The sequence below is a fragment of the Rattus rattus genome, chromosome X, assembly GCF_011064425.1.
Source record: "Rattus rattus isolate New Zealand chromosome X, Rrattus_CSIRO_v1, whole genome shotgun sequence".
NCBI classification, from domain to species: Eukaryota; Metazoa; Chordata; class Mammalia; order Rodentia; family Muridae; genus Rattus; species Rattus rattus.
The window spans coordinates 53,034,273-53,055,361 of record NC_046172.1 but is presented as its reverse complement, the minus strand read 5'-3'; the positions used below and the strand labels follow the sequence as shown (position 1 = coordinate 53,055,361).

Sequence of the window (21,089 nt, the reverse complement as noted above, 5' to 3'; positions counted from 1 at the left end):
CTCAGAATTACCTCTGACACTGTCTCAAAATAAAGGAAATATTACAAAGAGTTCACAAATGAAAGCTGCTCATCCATTTGCATTGATGTTTTGGCATTTGGCACTTAGGAAGTTATTGCAAGGAGTTTAAATCACATGCTTATAATGCTCTATCCATTATGTTTCAACAAGCATTATTGATACCTTATTATAAACAATCATAAATAAAATATATCCTTATGTTTTGTCATTTTAGCCAAGTCACAGAAACTATGAACATTGTTTCAAATGATTTACATATAGTATTGTTAAAAGTGTTTTTTTTTCATTCTAAGACTCTGATGAGGTTTCTATGGCTGTAAATAAAAGAGTAATATGCATTGGTATTGGCTCGACTAATTTCAAACTATAATATAGTAGATGTATGCAGTACATCCACAGTTCCTTGGGTTATTTCTTTAATTAATAATTAAAAGGAGATAACTGCTTGTATATCACAAAACAAGAGTTATAAACATATCCTATATTTTTGAATTGCCAACTTCCCTAAATTCTTAAACCTGTAGAACCATATGAAAAACAGTATTTTGCAGTAGGTTTCCATCAACTACTATGATACTTAAAAATTTACTCCTACTGGGGCATCTATCAGTGAATCCTTCATGCTTCATTGTCTATTAACAGCCGATAGTACATATCTAAATCATCTACTATATTCTTCAACATGTTATAAACATTCATATTTTTTATTCTTTATAATTAAAAGTAATGCTAATATATCAGTTCTTACTTCTCTTGTGTCAACTTTATCATAGCAATTGACACTTTCATATGTTGTTGAATTTGAAGTTTTATTGAGACTTTGTGCATTCATGTTCATCATAATGTTCAGCCTATGATTTTTATTTTGTGTGTGTGTATTCATTTTCATTATTTATTTGCATAACACTCTTTATAAAATGAGATCAATAGGATTATTCTCTTAATATTTTGCAGAATAATACAAAAGTTTGGTTATTAGTATTTCTTTAAATATCTGGTAAAATTCAACAGTCAGTGCATTAGGGTTTGGGCTATTTAATTTGTAATTTTTGGTGCTTTTACTTTATCAATGTCAATACTTTTTTGAGATTGCTTAAGGTTTTGCTTTTCTTCACGTTGTCTTGGAGCAATTTTGGTAACTCTTGTGTGTTTATAAATGTACCTATTTCCTTTAGATTGTCCAATTTACTAAAATATATGTTTTCAAATATAATCTAATGATTCTCTGATTTTGACTGGTTTCTATTGTAATGGTTCCCCTTTCCCCTCTAGTTTTATTGAACTTGTTTAGTTTTTAAACACCCAACTCATTACTTTATTGAGTCTTTGAAGAATTTTAATCTTATTTGTTTAATTAAAGTCTTTCTTGATATTAATTATTGTTTTCTGGTGACTAATATTGAAATTGAATTGTGATATCAGTAATATACATTAAATTGCTTATTTAAGATCTCTTTAACTTTTTAATTTAAACATGTTTAGTGAAACGTTGTTCTTTGTACTGCTCTATTTTATGGTTTCTCATATGCTATATTTTCACTTTCCTTTGAATGTAGGGGTATGCTAATTTTCAACCTTATTATCTGTAATGATACATTAATCTTTCAATAATTTATGATATGAAATGTCCATGTGTTCATACAGTTACTGTAATTCTTTTGTTGATATCTAGTTTTACTTAATTGTAGTCAGATAGATGCTACGTTTGTTTTTATAGCTGTTCTAATATTTTGATGATTTATCCATATCAAAGAGTTCACAATTTGCTGTAACTCCAGCTCCAGTGCCCAATAATCTCTTTTGGCCTTTGGGGTTACTTACACTCAGATACATGGCCTCTCCAAAAAATTACACATTGTTAAAAATAATAAAAAAAATAATAACACTGCTAATACATAGAAAGTGCATTCTTTTAATTTTATGTTAAAATAGCTCTATCCTATCATGGTAGTAATAATCAACAGCATACTCTTTAAATTTGTATTATAATGATTAGTATCTCATTTTGTCTTTTTTCTTTTACTACTTCTACAAAGTGATTTAGCTGCTATATTGTATATTTTCCATTCATGTAGCATTAATCTTAGTTAATACACATTGAAACACACGCTATATAATGTAGAGTTAATATTAGTTAATACAAATTGAGAGTTCACCTGTATAAGCATACTGCACTAAAGAATTAAGTGCATTTGGATCCACTCCTTCTATTTTGACCTCTTCTTGTCTGGCTTCAAGCACATCATTAGTAAACATTGCAGCAAAATAATCAGACACAGCACTGAGAACCAATCTAGAAATAGAAAGGTTGAATCAATACTGTTAGTCAAAAGGATCACAAATAATCACCAGAGCTTTTTAAACACTTTTATTGGTTATTTTTTATTTACATTTCAAATGTTATCCCCTTCTGGTTTCCCCTCTCAACTCTTCCCTCCATTACACCCGGCTTTCCCCTGCTTTCACGAGGGTGCTCCCCCAACCACCCACTCACACACTCCGGCCCCAGTGCCCTAGCATTCCCCTATGCTGGGCCATCAGGAACTGAAGGAAAGGCCATCCACAGACTGCCCCACCTGGGCATCCATCCCATATTCAGCCACAAAACTCAAACACTTGCCAATGCCTAAAAGTTCTTGCTGACAAGAGCCTGATATGGATGTCTCTTGAGAAGCTCTGAGACAGCCTTACCAATACAGACGTGGATACTCAGAGCAAACCATCAGACTGAGCATAGGGACCCGGACGGAGGGGTTAATGGAAGCACTAAAGAAGCTGAAGGGGTTTGTAACCCCATAGGAAGAACAATAATATCAATCAGCCAACCGCCCCCACCCAAGATCTCCCAGAGACTAAATCACCAACCAAAGTATACACATAGGGGAGACCCATGGCTCCAGCTGCATATGTAGCAGAGGATGGCCTTGTCTGCCATCAGTGTGAGGGAAGCCCTAGGTCCTGTGAAGGCTTCATGCAGAGCTTTCAATATGTTTTAAAAACGTATCAGTATACTCTCCATAAATGTTTAAAATTGCCAGGCAATTTGCAAATGCCTTTAATGCCAGGGCATGGGAGGCAGATCCAGGTAATTCTGTGAGCTCCAGGTGAGCCTGGTATATATAACAAGTTCCAGGCCAGACTGGGTTACATAGTAAAGCCCCTGTTTTAAAACGAACAAAATTATCACAATTTATTAGATTGCACTTATGTTAGAAAGGGAAATTAAGTAGGCTGAAAATATTAACGTTTGAATATTTCAAAATACAAAATTATTCCTCCATGGCCCAATTTTTAATCAATTCTTCCTCATTTATACTTATACCCTGTGGACACGTAAGGGTATTTACCTGTGAGCTGGGATTTTAAGCGGTCCAGCAATAAGTAGCACATCACACAGTTTTTTCTCTTTTAAATAGCTTTCCATTTTACAGAGCGTATAATCCGCATGGTTTCGAGAACGGTAGTGATCCTCAGAAATGACATTCATTTGTTCAGTCTCCTCAGCATATTGTCTGAAAGTTAAGTGAAAATGAGAATATAATTAATTTTATCATTTTTTGCACATTTCAACTTTCTCCTAATTTATATGTATCAATCTAGTGAAAACTTAGTTAACACTTCTATATAAAATATTATGTAAATTACATTAAAATTTGCATTCTAATAATAAATATTTCACTATTATTACCGTCTCAATTTTTTAACTTCCATTCAAATGGAAAGTCATAGTATTTTTATTCAGGACAATACTGTAACTATATATGCATCAATCTAATATTTACATGTATAAAGTAAATCAACAAATATCACCCCATTTTGTGCTATTTCTTTAGTGTTTCTATATTGAGTTCAAAATAATACTTTCAATCATATGTGCTAGGTCCTTAAACCAGAAATACTTTTCGAAAAAATTAAAGTTTTTGTACAATATAATTTGATCATATTCTTCCCGCTCCTCTAACTCCTCCCAAATCTATCCCCTGCTTCACTAACCCCCAAGTTCAAGATCTTCTCTTTCTCTTTCTCTCAAAAGTAAGAGAAGAGAAAAACAAAAAGACAAACAAAATAAGAAAACCCATAAGAGGAAAACAGCATCAAAAACAAAACCGAAAAATTAACACAGAAAAAACATTGAGTCTGTATTAATAATAATAATAATAATAATAATAATAATAATAATAATAAAGTACTCCTGAACCCAATGGAGCTTGCCCTGGTGTAACACTTCATTGGAGAAGCCTAATTTTCCTTTCCCAACAGGTTTCAATTTCAAATAACTGTTTCATCAACAGTAACAGTTTATCTTCATTTCCCCCTCTCAGTACTGGGATTTTTGTCTGGTTTGAAGTTATGTAAGTTTTATACATATTGTCATAATCCATTTGATTTAATATATGAATCAATTGTTTTGTATCCGGAAGAAACTGTTTCCTTGGGGTAATCCACAACCTCTGACCCTTACAATCTTGAGGACTATAGTCTCAATGTAATATAACTGCTTTTATAATATAACAGTATTGGAAAACAACTATATATATTTCCATCATGAATATCCATCCTTCATTATTTAGTATTTGGACATATATTCACTATAATTAGACATAAATTGATTTTAAGCGTCATGAAATTTATATCAATGAAAGATGATTTTAAATATTCACCAATGATAAAATTAAAATGCCTACATAATCACACAGGCCTTGAAGTTTGCTAGTTGGATAAACTCATTAAAATATATAAGTTAAAATATTCTTCATACAGACCTCAGATATAGACAAATGCCAAAATGAAACTTGATATTTCCAGCACTCTGTGGGAATAGGCAACAAGAACTAAGGCATTGCTGTAGAGTCTAAAAGGCTATGTGTTTATCTGTGGACAGAGTCACTTCACATTACCTACTCAGCCACTCACTTCACATTACCTACTCAGCCACTCTACCTTAAGGGGACCATTCACAACTTTTTCTATTTCCTCTCTACAGAATCAGCACCCCTTATCATATTCTCAACCTACTTATGACTCTAATAAAGGTCATGTGGACTCAAAAATAGCCATGTCTGGACATACTAGACTCTGCTGCTGAAGCTCAGCATACAAATAAATGAAGAGCATTCAATAACTAGTAGTATAAAGGAACTATGGAGTACAAACATCATGAGAGCCCACAGTAGACAACGAGCACATTTCAGTATGCACACAAAGAGAGAAAGGGGCATGAATGAGTTTCATCCAGGGCACAAGAGGTCACCTCAGTTCAAGGGCAAGTCTAGCTCTGAGAGTGGTCAGCACTTGGAGGCAATAGGGGCTGGAGGAAATGTGGTTGGGATGTATTATATGAAAGAATTAGAAAAAAATCTGTTTTCAGTAAAAATAGTTAAATTAAACTTAAAACACCCAAATGAAAATAAACAAGCCATAAAGTCTACTCTATGGAGAACTTTCTTTAGATCACTAGACCATTTTTTTTCTCCATCTTTATTAACGGGTATTTCTTATTTACATTTCAATTGTTATTCCTTTCCCGATTTCGGGCCAACATCCCCCTAACCCCTTGCCCCCCATCTGTATGGGTGTTCCCCTCCCCATCCTCCCCCCATTACCGCCCTCCCCCAAACAATCACGTTCACTGGGGGTTCAGTCTTGGCAGGACCAAGGGCTTCCCCTTCCACTGGTGCTCTTACTAGGCTATTCATTGATACCTACGCAGTTGGAGCCCAGGGTCAGTCCATGTATAGTCTTTGGGTAGTGGCTTAGTCCCTGGAAGCTCTGGTTGCTTGGCATTGTTGTTCATATGGGGTCTCGAGCCCCTTCAAGCTCTTTCAGTCCTTTCTGTGATTCCTTCAACGGGGACACTAGACCATTTTTTATTGGATAATTTTTGTTTACATTTCAAATATTATTCCTCTTCCTGGTTTCCTGTCCATAAACCTGCTACCTCCCCTATCCTTTCCCCTTCTTCTATGAGTGTGTTCTTCCTACCAACTACTCACCTCTTCCTACATCCCCACCCTAACATTCCCCTACATTGGGGGTCCAGCCTTGGCACGACCAAGGGTTCTTCTCCCATTGGTGCTCAACAAGGCCATCCTCTCCTACATATGCAGCTGGAGCTATGGGTCTGTACATGTGTACTCTTTGGGTAATGGTTTAGTCCCTGAGTTCTGGTTTGTTGGCATTGTCATTCATATGGGGTTGCAAACTCTTTCAGCTCCTTCAATCCTTTCTCTAACTCCTCCAATGGAGACCCTGTTCTCTATTCGCCTCTGTATTTGTCATGCTGTGGATGAGCCTCTCAGGGAGACAGCTATGTCAGGCTTTTGTCAGCAATCACTTCTTGGTATCAGCAATATTGTCAATGTTCATTGGCTGTAAGTATATGGGCTGGATTCCCAGGTGGGGAGTCTCTGAATGGCCATTTCTTCAGTCTCTGCTCCAAACTTTGCCTCCATATCTCCTCCTATGAATATTTTTGTTCCCTCTTTTAAGCTCAAGAATGATACTGTGGTCATTCTTCTTCTTAAGCTTCATGTGGTCTATGGATTAGATCTTGGGTAATTCAAGCTTTGAGGTTAATATCCACATATCATTGAGTGCATACCATGTGTGATTTTTTTCGTGACTGGGTTACCTCACTCAGGATGATATTTTCTAGTTCCATCCATTTGCCTATGAATTTCATGAAGTCATTGTTTTTGATAGCTGAGTAGTATCCATTGTGTATTTTTTAATTGGGTCATTTGTTTCCTTGACATTTTTTTCAATTCTTTATGTATTCTAATATTAATTCTCCTTCAGATATATAGTTGGCGAATAATCTCTCACATTTTGTTTGTTCTTCACTTGTTTTCTGAACTATACAGAAGTGTTTAATTTTGATTTTATGATGTCTCAGTTATCAATTGTTGGCCTCAATTTATTAATTAATTCAGAAATTTTATGGGACTACTTATGCTTTTTTCTATCATTTTTAGCATTTTGATTTTCAAATTGATACTTTTGACCAATGTGAATATAATTTGTGAACAGGGTAATAGGTAAGTTCTAATTTAATTTTTCTACGTGTGAACATACCATTTCCTTAGTACCATTTGATGAAGATGTTATCATCTCTCTGTTGTATGTTTTCTCCCTTTGTGTCAAATATCAAATGTATTTGCAAGAAACTCATGTCTAGATATTCTCTTTTATTTCTTTGGCCTAAATGGGTATTTTAATTAAGATTGCATTATACAATATTAATTATACTGATCCATGAACATGAAGTATATTTCCATTTTCTGCTCTTTCTCAATCTCTTTCTCCAGAGACATGAAGTTTCATTGTAGAAGTTTTTTTTTAATCTCCTTGGAAGATTTTCTGATATTTATTGTGTTTTGTTAATGCTACTGTAAATGAGAGTATGTCCATAAACTTTTCTCGCTGGTGTGTGTGTGTGTGTGTGTGTGTGTGTGTGTGTGTGTGTATGTGTGTGTGTGTTGTACAGAAAGGCTGATATTTTATGTTCATTTTGTATTATAACACTGTGGTGAAATTGTTAATTTTTTCTACATGTTTTCTTGTGGGATTTTTTGGAATCTCCTATGTATATCATACCTTTTGCCAGTTTAGCATCAAGTCTGCTATGAAACTATCTCTCACAGGAATGGCTGCAAAAACTAAACCAGAACAAATGTTATCAATGAATGTGTTAGCATGGAAGGGAAATTTTAAGCAGAGTTTCAGCCATAGGGGAAAAAACTATAGGCAACTAATGACTATGTGGAATAAGGAGAATTAGCTTCCTCCATGGATAGGCCCCTTATTGGTTGCCTAAAGCAATAGTATAAGCCTTGAAAATCACGTACATGCCACTAATAAAATTGACTCAACAGTTTATAGTTACATATAATTATGTAAAAGAGACACATAAATATTAATATAAGAATAATAATCAATAAAAGGTTATGAACCTGAGAGAGAATGTGGGAAATGTAAACAATTTAAAAGAGGGGAGATGGGAAGGATTGGAGACTAAAAAGGGAGGAGAAAGTCATGTATGTGTATTTCAATTAAAAACCATAAAATTAAAATTAACAAATATTATTCTGTTTTATGTGAATGTCCTATATCAGTTTTTGAAAATAATCACCCAATGAATTGATTTGTTTTTATATTAATATCTTTTCTAAGTCTGACTGGCTTCACTTAGTCGCTTCCCCATATCCTGTTACTTACTTCTCAATCAGCTCCCTTTCTACTTTCATTAGTTTTGGTTTAAGATTTTTACAGGCAACTTACCATATTTTAATATTTCCTCTCCCGTATTTAATTTACATTAACTTGTCAATCAACCATTCTGTGTCTAATTGTTGCTAATAAAACAGTGGAACATTCTCAATGGAAAGGAGTGGATATTTGGAATATTATGGGCAGACATTTTATACTGAGTTGTCTTTGCATTAATTTGATTAAAAATATTTTCTTAAATACCAATTCAGATTTTTGCTCAGAATATAGTCATGTGAAATACATTTTATTTCTGTCATATAGATTTTTAAAACTTAAAAAGTCATACAGTGAGAAACCCCACGTAAGTTCATAATACTTCATATAAGTACCACAATCTAAGCCATTGTGTCACTGGACAGAAGTCTATGTTCAGTGAGTTTAAGAAATTAGTGCTTAGGGGTTGGGGATTTAGCTCAGTGGTAGAGTGCTTGCCTAGCAAGTGCAAGGCCCTGGGTTCAGTCCCTAGCTCCGGGAAAAAAAATAAGAAATTAGTGCTTGGAGAGATGTGTATATGAAAGTATAACATCTTAAATACAGTACAATATAGTTATAACATGAAAAAATCTAATGTATGTGTCATTATTATTTGAGAAAATATAATGAAGCAAACAAGCAAGCCAACTGCTACCATGAACAAGGCAAGCCCATTTTCCTAAACTGATTTAATTATTTCCTGGAGCTCATAATTTTTTTAAGCCTGTACAGTTATGATAATGGAAACTATAACGTTAGACTCTCTTTCCTTCATGATCTTCTAACTGCAGTTTTAAACATTGGGAGGGGAACTTAAGGGGTCAATAAAAGTATAGCAATATATTAGATAAGCTATGCTAAACAAATAATTTTATTTTTCCAAGTATTAATTTTATCTTACAAATTTGGAATGAAAATAATAATAATTCTTTCTTTCCTGGGAACTCCACTGTCTCTTTTTGCAGAATCTGCTTTGTTCCTTTCTGGGGACATTCTCAGCTTCCCTTCTACCCCACTCCCATTCCTGTGATCCTGCAGCAGGAATCCAAAAGCACTTTCTACCAGGGCAACCCCACTGGACATTCTATGCTAGGACTCAGGTAGGTGATTTACAATATCCTTCTTACATAGTCCCGTGTCATTCTGCTTGCAGGTAGCTCTCTTCTCACTGTTTGTCTACTCCATGGGGAGTGTTTATCTATCTTAGAGAGGAGCAAGAATGACTCTCCTGCAGTCATTTTCAACCCTCCATTTTAGTCCACCTCCATTGTATGCATCAGCTGCTTCTTACTAGAAACACTTTTTACCAGAGGCCCCCAGTGGCCACACTTGCCTGGGACTCAAGTAGGCAACTCATTGAGTTTACTGTCATTAATTGTGATCCAGCTCATGAGGAGGCCCCAAGGCCTGAGATTAGTACTGATGCTATGGTATGCTTACAGACAGGTGACCCGCAGCACTACCCTCCAAGAGGCCCAAAAATCATCTGAGTCAGATGCAGATATTTGCACCCAACTAATGGACAGGAGCTACTGAATTAGAAATTAGGGGAAAGCTGTAAGAAGCTGAGGAGGAGGTAAACTCTCTAGGAAAACAAGCAGTCTCAACTTGCACCTCTGAAATCTCAGAGATAGTGCATCACAAACCAGGCAGAATAAACCAGCTGATGTGAGGCCCCCCACACATATGCAAGAGAGGGCTGCAGAGTCTGGACTGAGTCAGAGAAGATACACTTAACCCTCAAGAGACTTGAGACCCTAGGGAGTAGGGAGGTCTGGTGAGCTGGGGGTGAGAATATTCTCTTGGAGACTGGGAGATTAGGTATGGGATGTGGAACACTCAGAGGATAGACTGGGAGGAGGATTAAGACCAGACTGTAAAAAAGATTAAGAATAAAAAAGTCACCAAACTTATACTTTATGTTACTTGAAAAGTGAAGTAATATAAATACAGAACAAATAACACAAAAATAAAAGTACTTATTTCCTGAATACAAATGAGAAATACTATTTAATACAATTCCATAAAGCTGCTATCATTATATAAAAAAGAATATGTGGATTGACCAAATAGACCTCATCCTGTGAACATTGATTCTGTATTCAAAAGTTAGTCAATATGTAAACCCATTAAAATAATGAAAATTAAAGGACATGCCAATCAATGATGTGATGCTTTGATATAATTTAGTGCCCTTTTCTGTTAAAAGCAACAAAAAAGACACTTTATACTCATCAAAGGAAAAATCTATCAAGATGAACTTTCAGTTCTGAACATCTGAAATTCAGCATGTACAAGAATGAAAATTGAGACACCGCCGGAACCTGAAGGAAACAGACCGGATAAAGAGTTCTCTGCACCCAAATCCCGTGGGAGGGAGAGGTAAACCTTCAGAGAGGCAGACAAGCCTCGGAAACCAAAAGAGACTGCTCTACGCACACACATTTCGGACACCAGAGGAAAACACCAAAGGCCATATGGAACCCTGGTGCACTGAAGCTCCCGGAAGGGGCGGCGCAGATCTTCCTGGTTGCTGCCGCTGCAGAGAGCCCGTGGGCAGCACCCCGTGAGCAAACTTGAGCCTTGGGACCACAGGTAAGACCAACTTGTCTGCTGCAAGTGACCTGCCTGGTGAACTCAAGACACAGGCCCACAGGAACAGCTGAAGACCTGTAGAGAGGAAAAACTACACGCCCAAAAGCAGAACACTCTGTCCCCATAACTGGCTGAAAGAAAACAGTAAAACAGGTCTACAGCACTCCAGACACACAGACTTATAGGACAGTCTAGCCACTGTCAGAAATAGCAGAACAAAGTAACACTAGAGAAAATCTGATGGCCAGGCAAGTGCAGGAACCCAAGCAACAAAAACCAAGACTACATGGCATCATTGGAGCCCAATTCTCCCACCCAAACAAACATGGAATGTCCAAACACACAGAAAAGCAAGATCTAGTTTCAAAATCATATTTGATCCTGATGCTGGAGGACTTCAAGAAAAGGCGTGAAGAACTCCTTAGAAACACAGGAAAACATTAATAACAAGTAGAAGCCTACAGAGAGGAATGTAAAAATGCCTGAAAAGAATTCCAGGAAAACATAAATAAACAAGTGAAGCCCATAGAGAGGAGACACAAAAATCCATGAAAGAATATCAGGAAATCATAAATAAACAAGTAGAAGCCCAAAGAGAGGAGTCACAAAAATCCCTGAAAGAATTCCAGGAAAACACAATCAAACAGTTGAAGGAATTAAAAATGGAAATAGAAGCAATCAAGAAAGAACACATGGAAACAACCCTGGATATAGAAAACCAAAAGAAGAGACAAGGAGCTGTAGATACAAGCTCCACCAACAGAATACAAGAGATGGAAGAGAGAATCTCAGGAGCAGAAGATTCCATAGAAATCATTGACTCAACTGTCAAAGATAATGTAAAGCTGAAAAAGCTACTGGTCCAAAACATACAGGAAATCCAGGACTCCATGAGAAGATCAATCCTAAGGATGATAGGTATAGAAGAGAGTGAAGACTCCCAGCTCAAAGGACCAGTAAATATCTTCAACAAAATCATAGAAGAAAACTTCCCTAACCTAAAGAAAGAGATGCCCATAAACATACAAGAAGCCTACAGAACTCCAAAAAGATTGGACCAGAAAAGAAACACCTCCCGTCAAATAATAGTCAAAACACCAAACGCACAAAATAAAGAAAGAATATTAAAAGCAGTAAGGGAAAAAGGTCAAGTAACATATAAAGGCAGACCTATCAGAATCACACCAGACTTCTCACCAGAAACTATGAAGGCCAGAAGATCCTGGACAGATGTCATACAGACCCTAAGAGATCACAAATGCCAGCCCAGGTTAGTGTATCCTGCAAAACTCTCAATTAACATAGATGGAGAAACCAAGATATTCCATGACAAAACCAAATATACACAATATCTTTCTACAAATCCAGCACTACAAAGGATAATAAATGGTAAAGCCCAACATAAGGAGGCAAGCTATACCCTAGAAGAAGCAAGAAACTAATCGTCTTGGCAACAAAACAAAGAGAATGAAAGCACACAAACATAACCTCACATCCAAATATGAATATAACAGTAAGCAATAATCACTATTCCTTAATATCTCTCAACATCAATGGCCTCAACTCCTCAATAAAAAGACATAGATTAACAAACTGGATACGCAACGAGGACCCTGCATTCTGCTGCCTACAGGAAACACACCTCAGAGACAAAAGACAGACACTACCTCAGAGTGAAAGGCTGGAAAACAACTTTCCAAGCAAATGGTCAGAAGAAGCAAGCTGGAGTAGCCATTCTAATATCAGAATAAAATCAATTTTCAACTAAAAGTCATCAAAAAAAAGGAAGGACACTTCCTATTCATCAAGGAAAAAATCCACCAAGATGAACTCTCAATCCTAAATATCTATGCCCCAAATACAAGGGCACCTACATATATAAAAGAAACATTACTAAAGCTCAAAGCACACATTGCACCTCACAAAATATTAGTAAGAGATTCCAACACCCCACTCTCATCAATGGACAGATCATGAAAACAGAAATTAAACAGAGACGTAGACAGACTAAGAGAAGTCATGAACCAAATGGACTTAACAGATATTTATAGAACATTCAATCCTAAAGCAAAAGGATATACCTTCTTCTCAGCTCCTCATGGTACTTTCTCCAAAATTGACCATATAATTGGTCAAAAAACAGGCCTCAACAGGTACAGAAAGATAGAAATAATCCCATGCGTGCTATCAGACCACCACGGCCTAAAACTGGTCTTCAATAACAATAAGGAAAGAATGCCCACATATACGTGGAAATTGAACAATGATCTACTCAATGATAACCTGGTCAAGGAAGAAATAAAAGAAAGAAATTAAAAAACTTTTTAGAATTTAATGAAAATGAAGGTACAACATACCCAAACTTATGGGACACAATGAAAGCTGTGCTAAGAGGAAAACTCATAAGCGCTGAGTGCCTGCAGAAAGAAACAGGAAAGAGCATATGTCAGCAGCTTGACAGCACACCTAAAAGCTCTAGAAGAAAAAAGCAAATACACCCAGGAGGAGGAGAAGGCAGGAAATAATCAAACACAGAGCTGAAATCAGCCAATAGTAACAAAAAGGACGATAGAAAGAATCAACAGAACCAAAAGTTGGTTCTTTGAGAAAATCAACAAGATAGATAAACCCTTAGCCAGACTAACGAGAGGACACAGAGAGTGCGTCCAAATTAACAAAATCAGAAATGAAAAGGGAGACATAACTACAGATTCAGAGGAAATTCAAAAAATCATCAGATCTTACTATAAAAACCTATATTCAACAAAACTTGAAAATCTTCAGGAAATGGACAATTTCCTAGACAGATACCAGGTACCGAAGTTAAATCAGGAACAGATAAATCAGTTAAACAACCCCATAACTCCTAAGGAAATAGAAGCAGTCATTAAAGGTCTCCCAACCAAAAAGAGCCCAGGTCCAGACGGGTTTAGTGCAGAATTCTATCAAACCTTCATAGAAGACCTCATACCAATATTATCCAAACTATTCCACAAAATTGAAACAGATGGATCACTACCGAATACCTTCTACGAAGCCACAATTACTCTTATACCTAAACCAAACAAAGACACAACAAAGAAAGAGAACTTCAGACCAATTTCCCTTATGAATATCGACGCAAAAATACTCAATAAAATCCTGGCAAACAGAATCCAAGAGCACATCAAAACAATCATCCACCATGATCAAGTAGGCTTCATCCCAGGCATGCAGGGATGGTTTAATATACGGAAAACCATCAACGTGATCCATTATATAAACAAACTGAAAGAACAAAACCACATGATCATTTCATTAGATGCTGAGAAAGCATTTGACAAAATTCAACACCCCTTCATGATAAAAGTCCTGGAAAGAATAGGAATTCAAGGCCCATACCTAAACATAGTAAAAGCCATATACAGCAAACCAGTTGCTAACATTAAACTAAATGGAGAGAAAAATTGAAGCAATCCCACTAACATCAGGGACTGAACAAGTCTGCCCACTCTCTCCTACTTATTCAATATAGTTCTTGAAGTTCTAGTCAGACAATCAGACAACAAAAGGAGGTCAAGGGGATACAGATCGGAAAAAGAAGAAGTCAAAATATCACTATTTGCAGATGATATGATAGTATATTTACGTGATCCCAAAAGTTCCACCAGAGAACTACTAAAGCTGATAAACAACTTCAGCAAAGTGGCTGGGTATAAAATTAACTCAAATAAATCAGTTGCCTTCCTCTATACAAAAGAGAAACAAGCCGAGAAAGAAATTAGGGAAGCGACACCATTCATAATAGACCCAAATAATATACAGTACCTCGGTGTGACTTTAACCAAGCAAGTAAAAGATCTGTACAATAAGAACTTCAAGACACTGAAGAAAGAAATTGAAGAAGACCTTAGAAGATGGAAAGATCTCCCATGCTCATGGATTGGCAGGATTAATATAGTAAAAATGGCCCTTTTACCAAAAGCGATCTACAGATTCAATGCAATCCCCATCAAAATACCAATCCAATTCTTCAAAGAGTTAGACAGAACAATTTGTAAATTCATCTGGAATAACAAAAAACCCAGGATAGCTAAAGCTATCCTCAACAATAAAAGGACTTCAGGGGGAATCGCTATCCCTGAACTCAATCAGTATTACAGAGCAATAGTGATAAAAACTGCATGGTATTTGTACAGAGACAGACAGATAGACCAATGGAACAGATTGAAGACCCAGAAATGAACCCACACACCTATGGTCACTTGATTTTTGACAAAGGAGCCAAAACCATCCAATGGAAAAAAGATAGCATTTTCAGCAAATGGTGCTGGTTCAACTGGAGGTCAACATGTAGAAGAATGCAGATCGATCCATGCTTATCACCCTGTACAAAGCTTAAGTCCAAGTGGATCAAGGACCTCCACATCAAACCAGACACACTCAAACTAATAGAAGAAAAACTAGGGAAGCATCTGGAACACATGGGCACTGGAAAAAATTTCCTGAACAAAACACCAATGGCTTATGCTCTAAGATCAAGAATCGACAAATGGGATCTCATAAAACTGCAAAGCTTCTGTAAGGCAAAGGACACTGTGGTTAGGACAAAACGGCAACCAACAGATTTGGAAAAGATCTTTACCAATCCTACAACAGATAGAGGCCTTATATCCAAAATATACAAAGAACTCAAGAATTTAGACCGCAAGGAAACAAATAACCCTATTAAAAAATGGGGTTCAGAGCTAAACAAATAATTCACAGCTGAGGAATGCCGAATGGCTGAGAAACACCTAAAGAAATGTTCAACATCTTTAGTCATCAGGGAAATGCAAATCAAAACAACCCTGAGATTTCACCTCACACCAGTGAGAATGGCTAAGATCAAAAACTCAGGTGACAGCAAATGCTGGCGAGGATGCGGAGAAAGAGGAACACTCCTCCATTGTTGGTGGGGTTGCAGACTGGTACAACCATTCTGGAAATCAGTCTGGAGGTTCCTCAGAAAATTAGACATTGAACTGCCTGAGGATCCAGCTATACCTCTCTTGGGCATATACCCAAAAGATGCCCCAACATATAAAAAAGACACGTGCTCCACTATGTTCATCGCAGCCTTATTTATAATAGCCAGAAGCTGGAAAGAACCCAGATGCCCTTCAACAGAGGAATGGATACAGAAAATGTGTACATCTACACAATGGAATATTACTCAGCTATCAAAAACAACGACTTTATGAAATTCGTAGGCAAATGGTTGGACCTGGAAAATATCATCCTGAGTGAGCTAACCCAATCACAGAAAGACATACATGGTATGCACTCACTGATAAGTGGCTATTAGCCCAAATGCTTGAATTACCCTAGTTGCCTAGAACAAATGAAACTCAAGACGGATGATCAAAATGTGAATGCTTCACTCCTTCTTTAAAAGGGAACAAGAATACCTTGGCAGGGAAGAGAGAGGCAAAGATTAAAACAGAGACTGAAGGAACACCCATTCAGAGCCTGCCCCACATGTGGCCCATACATATAGAGCCACCCAATTAGACAAGATGGATGAAGCAAAGAAGTGCAGACCGACAGGAGCCGGATGTAGATCGCTCTGAGAGACACAGCCAGAATACAGCAAATACAGGGCGAATGCCAGCAGCAAACCACTGAACTGAGAACGGACCCCCGTTGAAGGAATCAGAGAATGAACTGGAAGAGCTTGAAGGGCTTGAGACCCCATATGTACAACAATGCCAAGCAACCAGAGCTTCCAGGGACTAAGCCACTACCTAAAAAGACTATACATGGACTGACCCTGGACTCTGACCTCGTAGGGTAACAATGAATATCCTAGTAAGAGCACCAGTGGAAGGAAGCCCTGGGTCCTGCTAAGACTGAACCCCCAGTGAACTAGACTGTTGGGGGAGGGCGGCAATGGGGGGAGGGTGGGGAGGGGAACACCCATAAGGAAGGGGAGGGGGGAGGGGATGTTTGCCCGGAAACCGGGAAAGGAAATAACACTCGAAATGTATATAAGAAATACTCAAGTTAATAAAAAAAAAAAGAATGCAAATTGAACCATTCTTATTGCATTGTACAAATTTCAAGGCCAAGTGGATCAAGGACCTCCACATAAAACCAGATACATTGAAACTAAGAGAAGAGAAATTGGGGAGAACCCTGCACATGGGCTCTGGGGAAAATTTCCTGATCAGAACACCACGGGCTTATTCTCTAAAATCAAGAAACGCCAAATGGGACCTTGTAAGATTGCAAAGCTTCTGTAAGTTAATGGACACTTTCAATAGTACAAATGAGCATCAAACAGATTGGGAAAACATCTTTACCAATCTTAAATCCTATAAAGGGCTAAAATGCAAACTATACAAAGGACTTAAAAAGTTAGACTCCAGAGAATTAAATGACCCTATACAAATGTGGTATAGACCTAAAGAAAGAATTCTCAACTGAGAAATATCGCATGGCCAAGAAGCACCTACTGGGGGAGCTCTGTCAGGAAGCAAGTGGTGGGAGAATGGGATGGGGGTTATCCAGAGGGGGAATCTGGAAAGGAGGTAACATTTGAAATGTAAATAAAGAAAATATCCAATAAAAAAAGAAATGTTCAATGTCTTTAGTCATCTGGAAAATGTTAATCAAAACAAACCTGAGATTCCACCTCATACCTGACAGAATGGCTAAGATCAAAATCTCAGGTTACAAAAGATGTTAGGAAAGATGGAGAGAAAGAGGAACACTCTTCAATTTTTGGTGGGATTGCAAGGTGGTACAACATTCTTGAAATCAGTCTGGCTGTTCCTCAGAAAATTGGACATGGCATTAACAGAGGACCCAGCTGTACCACTCCTGGGCATACACCTGAAAGATGCCACAACCTCTAACAAGGAAACATGCTCTACTATGGTCATAGCAGTCTTATTTATAATAGCCAGAAGCTGGAAAGAACCCATATGTCCTTTAACAGAGTAATGGATACAGAAAATGAGGTACATTTATACATTGGAGTACTACTCAGTTATTTAAATAATGCCTTCATGTAATTCTTAGGAAAATGAATGAAAATAGAAAATATCATCCTGATTGAGGTAACCCAATTACAAAAGAACATACATGACAGGTACTCACTGATAAGTACCTCCAAAGCTCGGAATACCAAAAATACAATTTAAAGACCATATGAAGCTCAAGAAAAAGCATGACAAACTATGGATGCTTCAGTACATTTTAGAAAAGAGAACAAAATACTTACAGGAGGGAATAAGGAGGAGACAAAAGAGTCAAAGTGTGGAGCAGAGACTGAAGGAAAGGCCATCCAGAGACTGTCACACATGGGGATCCATTCCACGTGCAGTCTCCAAACCCAGTCACTATTGGGGATGTCAAGAGGTGTATGCTGACAGAATCCTAATATAGTTGTCTTCTGAGAGGCTTTACCAGAGACTGACCAGTACAGAGTCCTTTGCTCACATCCAACCACTGGACTGAGAACAGGGTTCCCAAAGGAGGAGTTAGAGAAAGGACTGAGGTAACTGAGGGGGTTTGCAACTCCATAGGAAGAACAACAATATCAACCAACCGGATGTCCTAGAGCTCCCAGGGACTAAGCCACCAACCAAAGAGTACACATGGAGAGACCCATGTTTCCAACTGGATATATATTAGAGGAAGGAGGGCCTTGTTGGGCATCAGTGGGATGTGATGTCCTTGGTCCTGTGAATTAAATTTTTTTTAAAAAGAGGAAAAAAAAGAAAAGAGAGCAGCAAACTAATAGAAGAAAAACTAGGGAAGCATCTGGAACACATGGGCACTGGAAAAAATTTCCTGAACAAAACACCAATGGCTTATGCTCTAAGATCAAGAATCGACAAATGGGATCTCATAAAACTACAAAGCTTCTGTAAGGCAAAGGACACTGTGGTCAGGACAAAACAGCAACCAACAGATTGGGAAAAGATCTTTACCAATCCTACAACAGATAGAGGCCTTATATCCAAAATATACAAAGAACTCAAAAAGTTAGACCGCAGGGAGACAAATAACCCTATTAAAAAATGGGGTTCAGAGCTAAACAAAGAATTCACAGCTGAGGAATGCCGAATGGCTGAGAAACACCTAAAGAAATGTTCAACATCTTTAGTCATCAGGGAAATGCAAATCAAAACAACCCTGAGATTTCACCTCACACCAGTGAGAATGGCTAAGATCAAAAACTCAGGTGACAGCAAATGCTGGCGAGGATGCGGAGAAAGAGGAACACTCCTCCATTGTTGGTGGGGTTGCAGACTGGTACAACCATTCTGGAAATCAGTCTGGAGTTTCTCAGAAATTGGACATTGAACTGCCTGAGGATCAGCTATACCTCTCTTGGGCATATACCCAAAAGATGCCCCAACATATAAAAAAAGACACGTGCTCCAATATGTTCATCGCAGCCTTATTTATAATAGCCAGAAGCTGGAAAGAACCCAGATGCCCTTCAACAGAGGAATGGATACAGAAAATGTGGTACATCTACACAATGGAATATTACTCAGCTATCAAAAACAATGACTTTATGAAATTCGTAGGCAAATGGTTGGACCTGGAAAATATCATCCTGAGTGAGCTAACCCAATCACAGAAAGACATACATGGTATGCACTCACTGATAAGTGGCTATTAGCCCAAATGCTTGAATTACCCTAGTTGCCTAGAACAAATGAAACTCAAGACGGATGATCAAAATGTGAAGGCTTCACTCCTTCTTTAAAAGGGGAACAAGAATACCCTTGGCAGGGAAGAGAGAGGCAAAGATTAAAACAGAGACTGAAGGAACACCCATTCAGAGCCTGCCCCACATGTGGCCCATACATATAGAGCCACCCAATTAGACAAGATGGATGAAGCAAAGAAGGGCAGACCGACAGGAGCCGGATGTAGATCGATCCTGAGAGACACAGCCAGAATACAGCAAATACAGAGGCGAATGCCAGCAGCAAACCACTGAACTGAGAACGGGACCCCCGTTGAAGGAATCAGAGAAAGAACTGATAGAGCTTGAAGGAGCTCGAGACCCCTTATGAACAGTACAATGCCAAGCAACCAGAGCTTCCAGGGACTAAGCCACTACCTAAAGACTATACATGGACTGACCCTGGACTCTGACCTGCGTGAGGTAAAATGAATATCCTAGTAAGAGCACCAGTGGAAGGGAAGCCCTGGGTCCTGCTAGACTGAACCCCAGTGAACTAGACTGTCGGGGGAGGCTGCAATGGGGGAGGGTGGAGGAACACCCATAAGGAAGGGGGGAGGGAAGGGATGTTTGCCCGGAAACCGGAAAGGGAATAACACTCAGGAAATGTACGTAAGAAATACTCAAGTTAATAAAAATAAAAAATAAAAAAAATAAAAAAAAAAAAGAAAAGAGAGCAGGAAGGGGAGCAACACATGAAAACACACACACAAACACACACACACACACACACACACACACAGAGAGAGAGAGAGAGAAAGAGAGAGAGAGACAGACAGACAGACAGACAGACACAGAGACACAGAGACACAGAGACAGAGACAGAGACAGAGACACAGAGAGAGAATATCTCCCAAACTCCTTATAATAAACCAGTGTTTTTCTAATATCAAAGCTATGTTAGAAACATACATATAGGAGCACAAACACACCACACACACACACACACACACACACACACACAAACACATAAACACAAATCAGTATGTCTGATGGACTTACAAACAAAATCCTCAGTAGAATATTAGAAAACTGAATACAAGCATATATCAAGAATATCATGTACCATGGTCAAGTTGGTTTTAACCTTGCAATGCATGTTTGATTCAGTACACGTAAGACAATAAATATAGTGATCCATAGAAATGTAAACACCGAGTTCTCATTAAAAGACATAACGGGGGCTGTGAAATTTCTAATGTACTCATCATCCTCAGCTCTTAGGGAAGCTCAAATGAAAGAACTTTGGAGATTTCTTCTCACCTCATCAGAATGGCACAGTTTACCAAACAACTGAAAAGAATGCTGATGAAATGTCAAGAAACCAAAAGAAACGCTCATTCACTGTTAATGAGAAAGTCAATGTTGTAGCTCTTCTGGAAATTAGTAAAAAAATTGTGAAAAAAGGAAGAAAAGAAGGGATGGAAGTAAGGGGGGACAAGAACAAAGGTCCAACCCAAACAAAACAAAACAGAACAGAACAAAATCCTGGCACTTAAAT

The 21,089-nt window shown here is 37.8% G+C and overlaps 1 protein-coding gene across 2 annotated transcripts in view; it reads right to left on the bottom strand.

Annotated features, from left to right (window-relative positions):
* Klhl4 (kelch like family member 4) overlaps window positions 1-21,089 on the bottom strand; it is an 81,840-nt gene that overhangs the window by 28,882 nt on the left and 31,869 nt on the right. For both annotated transcript variants that reach the window (XM_032890268.1, XM_032890269.1), the window contains exons 2-3: window positions 3,369-3,533; window positions 2,178-2,314 (exon numbers count right to left, since the gene is read on the bottom strand). In XM_032890268.1, the coding sequence (XP_032746159.1) occupies window positions 2,178-2,314; window positions 3,369-3,533 (302 nt within the window). The remainder of the gene's footprint in view (window positions 1-2,177; window positions 2,315-3,368; window positions 3,534-21,089) is intronic.